We start from the raw sequence: 7,144 nt of genomic DNA, 5'->3' as shown, positions 1-7,144 counted from the left end.
CCTGAGTGGAAAGGGGTGAAATGTAGTGGGGGTGGAGCCTCGCAGAAGTCCTACTGGCTGAGCTGTCTAGGGCCAGAGGAAAGCACTGAGCAGCACCTACAACTAATCTCAAATAACATCAAGTCATGACAGGCAAGAAGGCTTTGGGGTGGTGCCCAGGTGGGCAGGACACGCCAGTGGTGGCACTGCAAATGTGGGCCTGCCACAGCACCCTAGGGGTTTTAAGATGCAGAAAACCCTTTGTTCTTATTTCACTGACTAGATCATAATATCCTCTCAGTCTCTTCAGCTTCCTCTCATTGTAGTCAGCGATAATGACTATTAGCAGATGAGCTGGTTCAGCTACAAGCAGACAGCTGTGATTGCACTGTTTGTTTGCTTGTACAACATTTAGTGCTCGAGCAGTACTACACAGGCACAACAACACTACTTTTCATTCAGGAAAGAGCATAACTGCACCTTTAATGGCACAGTTCCCTATTCAGCTGTATCAGTTGTACTGCCCATGGAATGTTTCTGCATAGTACACTGATCTGAATAAACTGGAAAAAAAAGTCCAAAATCAGTAAGGTGAAATTCAAGAAAGATAAGTACAAAGGAAGAAAATGTCAAATGGACAAATACAGAATGGAGAATAAGGGCTAGGTAGCTATAATGTAGAAAAATACCTGAGGTTTACAATGGACCACAAATGAACATAAATCCACAGTGTAATGCTGTTGCAGAAAAGGTAAATGTCTTTCTGGAGTGTACAGGGGTGTTGCATTTGAAGAAAGGTAGTTATTCCACTCTAGCCAACACTGGTACTCCTCAGCTGGAATACTGTGTCCAGTTTTGGGCACCACACTTTAAGGAAGAAAAGACAAATTGGAGAAAGTCTGAAGAAGAGGAACAAGAATGAGAGATGTAAAAAAAAAAAACTTATGGGGAAAGGTTGAAAGAATTAGATTTCAAAGAGAGAAGATTGAACAGAAATATAAAAAAGTAGCTATAAAGACGACTTTAATCAATTATCCTCCATGTCCACTAGTGATAGGATAAATCTGCAGCAAGGGAAATTTAGAGTACCTATTAGATAAACAGATGTAACTATAGAAGGGCTTGTTAGGCCCTGGAACAAGTTTACAGGTTATCTCGGAAGGTTGTTGAATCCCCATCATTAGTATGCCTAATATACTTAATGTGTCTAAGAGTAGAGGGATGATTAGATGGCCTTGTGAGGTGCTTTCCAACCCTATATTTCTACATTTCCTTCCTGGGGCACGGGTGGCAGGTGCTAAGCACTACAGTTATTAAAATAATAATAAAAGTACTATTATTATAACTAGCATTATCATTTCCACAAATGAATGTCTTTCACCTGAGCATGCAGTATGTTCACAGTATGGTCTCTGTGAGCCCTCAGAATAACTAGATATTACAACTGGCCTAGTGCCATAGATTATATATACCTGTTGCAACTTGTTCCCTGTGGCAATCTAAACTAGATTCTATTGTACCCATGCCATTTTAAATCAGTTAGCAGTCAATATCTTGGAAATAATTTTTTCACTAAGGATGTCTTGTACTAAAAATCATGATAATCCCTTCAGATCTATTGTTATGTCTCTTCTTTGCTGTGACACCTAAAAAAAAGCATGACAATAGTTAGGCTGCTGGTGTGCTAAGACAGCCTATTATGTTGATGAACATTATCCCATTGCTTCATGCATTCCTATCTGTCTGTTTATATCCATGTATTTCCTCTCTTTCTATATATTTATATTGGGGTCTGTTTGGCACAAGGACTCTTGGCATTATGGTAACACAGTGATAAATAACGATGAATACGTTTAAGGTATCATACAGAACAATGGAAATACAGGAACTACAGGAAATGGAATAAAGGAAATACAGAACAATGCAGCAAAAAGTGAATATGATTCAAGTGTCATACATAGTGGGCATGTCTACATGTACAAGTAATGGAACTGAATATACTCTGGCTCTACTTAAGCTGGAATAAACTATTCCCATCATTGTTTACACGTGCATTTAAGTGCAGTAATTTACTGCACTGCCGGATAGCACTTGTATCTGATGGGACTACCTGGCAGTGAAGTAAATTAGTCTACTGCGCCATAATTGCCATGCATGTGTACATGGAGATGCTTTACTGTGCAGCAAATTAGTCTGCTGCACAGTAAAGTGTCTCATGTGGACTCAGCCAGTATGTACTTTACTTAGACTAGGTCTCACTTACGAAGTTTTGCTGGCATATCTCTGTTGTAGGGGTGGGCAATTATTTGGGCCTGAGAGCCACATAGGCAGCTTTGGGGAGCTGTTAAGGGCTGGTCAGCACCCTTCTCACTGCAACAGCTCACCAAACCTGGAGTCTGCAGGCCCCGCGGTTCCTCCCTGCTATGCTGCCGCCACCAGCGCCCAATAGCAGGTGAGCACATAGCCCTGGCTCCTGTTTGCCCTATGTCTACCCCAGACTTGCCCTGGCCAGAGTGGACCAGCTCCAAACCAGCTGTGACCCAAGTACACAGCTCCAAACCCAGCCTTCACACCCACGCCTGCCAGAGCAGACCAGCTTTGAACCAACCTGGAACCCACACACAGCATCAGCCTCAGCCCACCCTGTGCCTGCTCCAGACCAGCCCACGCCCCCCCATGAGCAGAAGTGGCAGCAGCCATTGCTCCTGGATGCAGGGGAAAAACAACTGCCCCCCTCACTGTTGCTGGGCCCTTCTTGCTGCAACAAGTAGCAGGGAGGAGCCACAGGGCCTGCAGGCCTGCACCTGGGCTGCCCTGCAGCACCTCTCTACTGCCTCTGTTGCCCTGCTGGGTGGTCTGGAGGTGGTGCTGGTGGTGGTGGTGTCAGTGGCAGAGAGGAACTGCAGGGCAGCCTGGGTGTAGGCTCCAGGTGGCTGCAGCAAGAATGGCCCAGCAGCAGCAAGGGGTGCAGGTGGCCACTTTTCCCCTACACCTAGCAGCAGCTTCTGCCCAGCCACTGTCACTGCTCATCGTGGGTGGGCTGGTCTGGAGTGGGAGTGGGGCAGGCTGGGGTTGGGGCTGTGTATGCTGGTACCCACCAGTCCCCATGGGGCCAGGACAGGGCTGGTGGTGGCAGCCAGAAGGACCTGCTGCCATCTGGGCTGCCTAGAGATGGAGACCAGCGGCAGAACTGCCCCAGCCCCTCTGCGTGCCTGGGGTTAGTGGGATGTGTGCCACGGGCCAGATGGTGCCTGGGCCAGGCAGGACTGATCCACTGTGGGCTGGTGAAAGTCCCTCCATGGACTGGATCTGGCCTATGGACCATATTTTGCCAACCCCTGCTTTATTGGGTAGGAATGTGAAAAAATCAGCAAAACCCTTGGTGAGGACACAGCTGTGCTGGCAGAAGAGTGCCTTTGTCAGTTAATGGTATGTTGTCTGGGAAACTGGTGTATGTATGCTGGCAGAAGAACTGTTTTTGTTGGCAGGTGCTGGGTCTACACTTTTAGATCAGGGTCATCAATGTTTTTCTAAAGGTAAACCAGAATAATCTGGTTTGGGTCCAAGGTAGGCTGGCACTAGGATCCCACTGCTGCTGCTACTGTCGCTTTTTTAGCCACTTGGTTGTGGTGCAGCCAGGGGCAGGAGAAGTCCCCCCTTGCTTTGGACTAGATTTACTGGCTCCCACAGCTGGCCCTGGCCCACCAGCTGCAGGTTGCTGACCCCTGCTTTAGATTCCCTAAGTATTCTTAGTGGCTTACTGGGTGGACTCAGACCCAGTCCCCTAATTAGGGAAAATACTGCATCTCCTTCTGTGGACAAACACTTGGCTGGTGTCATCTGACCCCAGCACTCTTTCCTGTCCAGGGCAGAGGGTCGGACTGGATGATCTGCTGAGGTCCCTTCTGACCCTGAAAATCTATGAAATCCTTCTCCCCCCCCATTACTGCCAGAAATCAAGCGGGTCTCCCATGCAAGAAATGAAACTGGGCTTTAGAACAGCGGTGCAAAGGTGCTATCCAGTGTCTGTGTGGAGGTCATTTGCGCTGTCTCTGCATCCATGGCTTTATGAATGGATGGAAGAGGGTAGACTCCAGAGTAGTCACCACTGCGCGGTTTCTCCCTTTGCCCGCAGACTGAATTGTCCTCTGCAGAGCAACTCTGCCTGGGCTCTTATTACTCATGAGAAACCAGTATGGAAAAAGGAGAGTTAATCCTAGCATCACGAAGATTTGCTGCTTAAAAACCACTTGCAAGAGCTGTCCAGTCTGCTGATTCCCTTCAGCTAGGGTCTACCTAATGCATGACGGGATTGGTAAGTCCTTCTCACGTTTAAAAGCAACAGCGCAGTGCGACTTCAGCACCAAGATCACCTCCTTGGCTCAGTGCCTGTAGTAAAGACATCCCAGAAGGCCAAGAAAAACGTGAGGAAGCAAATCAGGCCACGTGTGAGAACACCCTCATTCCCGCCCCTGCCTGAGACCCGGCGGCTGCCCTGTGAGGGCGGGGGGAGAGCACCGGCTTCAAGAGCTGCAACAGCGCATGCGCGGAGGGCAGGTGACGTTACCGTGGGCTGGGGGTGGTGGCGATCGCGTCACCTTAGCAACCAGACGCGCTGTCCCGCCCCCTTCCCGGAGCCGCGGTGCATGGTGGGATTGCGCCTGCGCTGGGGCCCGGGGTTCGCCCGGCTCGGTAGGAGGTGGTGGGCGCGGTTGGGAGGGGGGGTTCGGTGCTGCGGTGCGGAAACCTGCCCCGTGGGGCCGGGGCCAGGAGCACCGGAGCTCTGCGGGGAGGGGGAACCCGGGCCCCGTTGTGGGCCTGGGGCCCGGCCCACGCGGCGGGTGCAAGAGCTGGCTGGTCTGATCCTTGCCCTTTGCATTCCCAAGGCTCCCGGGCCTTTGCTGTGCTAGCGGTCAGTGCTGCAGCAGGCCCAGTAGTACAGTGCCTGACTCCTGCTTTAAGCCTAAATGTGTTTATTTAGTAAGGTTCTGTGGGTAAATCTGATATCTTTTATTAGACCAACTCAAATAGTTGGAAAAATGCTTCTTAGTAAGCTTTTGGGTACAAGCACCCTTCCTCGGGCTGAGGAAGTGTCTGCCGTTGGTCTGTGCTCTTCCTGGATGGACTAGAAAAGGAGCCAGAGGCCAGGATGCATTTATTTTGCATGTATGGTTTCCACATATTGTTTCAGTGATTTTAAGGCAATGTCTTCATTGGTGTGAAGAGCTGGAAGGCCCCCAAGTAGTTTTGTAAATGGACACGAGTTAGCAGTGTGGGACTGGATTGTACTTGTTCACAAAGGCATTTGTTGTCATTGTGAAGACCCCGTTGGTACAGGTTAGAGGCACAGATATCCTGTCCAGTTTGAAAATGGTTGAGAAGTGCCCAGTAACAGTGTGGCCAGTTAAATCCTGGTTGATGGACTGTAGGGTCAGAGATGATGTGGTGATTGATTGGTGCTTATGTTGACCAAACCTGAATGGGATATAAGAACAAGACTGAGGAATGCTTGACCCCTCTGTCCTGTTGCTTGATCCCATTGGCAGGCTCTGGGTGCATTTACTGACAGGACTGGGCTTGGCATGTAACGCAGTTGTGGCCACAACTTTCTTTTCAAACAAGGCTGGAGGAGGAGATTATGTAGTCCACCCCTGTAATAGCCTTGTGGGACACCTAGGTTCAGTTCTTGCTTGCCATGCTGAGGGTCTAAATTTCCAGGTCCCAGGAGACTTCCTTACTTATCAGGGTATATGCTAGCATGGATTACAGCACTCCACACCCCTCTCCTTGAAGTTGTGTGTCAGTGCAATAAACAGTTAAAGTTAAGTTAGCCCCAGTCATGGAAGACAATCATCCTTGACTGCAAGGGATTGCTGAAGAAGAAAAAGAGGGAGCTACTCCCTAAAGGGAACATGACTGTAGCTGAGTGGTTAAGAGATTCCTTTAGGGTGGGGTAGTCCTGGGTTCCCGTCTCTGCTCTCAAGATTGTTAAAGTAGTAGGCTGCAGAGACTGGTCCTCGAGTGCTCTTTGACTTAGTCAACCTTGAATTCTTAATGCATAGGTGAAAAACTCAAATAAGAAGTGGAGGATTCTCCATCCATCTTGCTGAACTGCACTAATGACACATGGTCAGAAGTGGTACGATCAAAGTTTTTTAAGAGTGAGCTCTACTCAGTTCTTTGAAAGAATTGGTTGTAGGCTTCTGGTCTCCAGAGAAGATTGAGGATGCCAGGAGGCTTTCAGTAGCCCTGTATCATGCAACATGCATCTAGAGCAGGGGTTAGCAACCCCCGGCATGTGTGCAATTAGTGGCACGCAGAGACATTTTTCCGGCACACTGAGAAGCACACAAAGAAATTGGATTTTTTTGTTTTTAAAGTTGCTGCTCCCGACTGTCCCATGCAGCTACAAGTCACAGCGCCGCAGCAGGCGCCAGGTGGAGCCAGGGTAGCGCAGGCAGGCGGGGAGGTGTCTGTGCTCTACTGCCCCCACCCTGTGCTCCCAGGCTGTGCCCGCCAGCCCAGCTGGCCCTGGAGGGAGCTGCCCAGGCAGCCAGAAGCCCTGTCACACCCAGGTGGGGCAGCACCCGAGTGCTGGGGCTGGGCAGTCAGGGCAGGGTCTGGGCTGCATGTGGGGAGGTGCCATGGGCAAGCCAGCCCGGTCAGGCCCTTAAGAAGATGGGGGCTGGGCGGGAAGTGGGGGCTGCCTTGGGGCTCTGTGGTGGGTGGGCAGGCGGGGGTGCCCAGTGGCACCTGTGGTGAGGCCTGGGCAGCCCGCACAGCTTCTCAGGGATGGGCTGCAGCCACCCTGCGCACATGGATAGGGCAGGACGCCGGGCTCAGGGGGCTTCCTTCTCTGGGATCGGCCTCCCTGCATGCTGGGCACAGTGCAGGCAGGGCAGAGCCATCCCCACTGCAGGGGTCTGGCTGCGGGAGGTCCCTGGAGCCTGGGAACAGCCACCGTGGCTGCCTCTGCCTGTCCAGGCCCTGGCCTTGCCCACCCACAGCTTCCCTCAAGGGGCCAGGGATGGGGCAGGTGCTGCACAGTGCCGCTGCGTTGCAGGCTCCTGGCTGGCTTGGCCCTGAGTACCAGCTGTGGCAGCTGTTCCCAGAGCCCAGGGAACAGCTTGGCTGCAGCTCCAACTCGTACTGTGCCTGGCATGCA

The 7,144-nt window shown here is 50.9% G+C and overlaps 1 protein-coding gene across 2 annotated transcripts in view; it reads left to right on the top strand.

Annotated features, from left to right (window-relative positions):
• The first annotated feature begins 4,569 nt into the window (after positions 1-4,569).
• IFT88 (intraflagellar transport 88) overlaps positions 4,570-7,144 on the top strand; it is a 73,625-nt gene continuing 71,050 nt past the window's right edge. The window contains exon 1 of one of the 2 annotated variants that reach the window (XM_090029203.1): positions 4,570-4,671. In XM_090029203.1, coding sequence (XP_089885329.1) covers positions 4,626-4,671 — 46 coding nt within the window. In that variant the 5' untranslated portion in view covers positions 4,570-4,625. Of the gene's footprint in view, positions 4,672-4,720; positions 6,555-7,144 lie in introns of those variants that run through there. The other variant, XM_090029188.1, reaches the window with a different exon arrangement.

The sequence above is a fragment of the Crocodylus siamensis genome, chromosome 1, assembly GCF_052110815.1.
Source record: "Crocodylus siamensis isolate JL-2025a chromosome 1, ASM5211081v1, whole genome shotgun sequence".
NCBI lineage: Eukaryota > Metazoa > Chordata > Crocodylia > Crocodylidae > Crocodylus > Crocodylus siamensis.
This window is presented reverse-complemented; position numbering and strand designations above follow the sequence as displayed.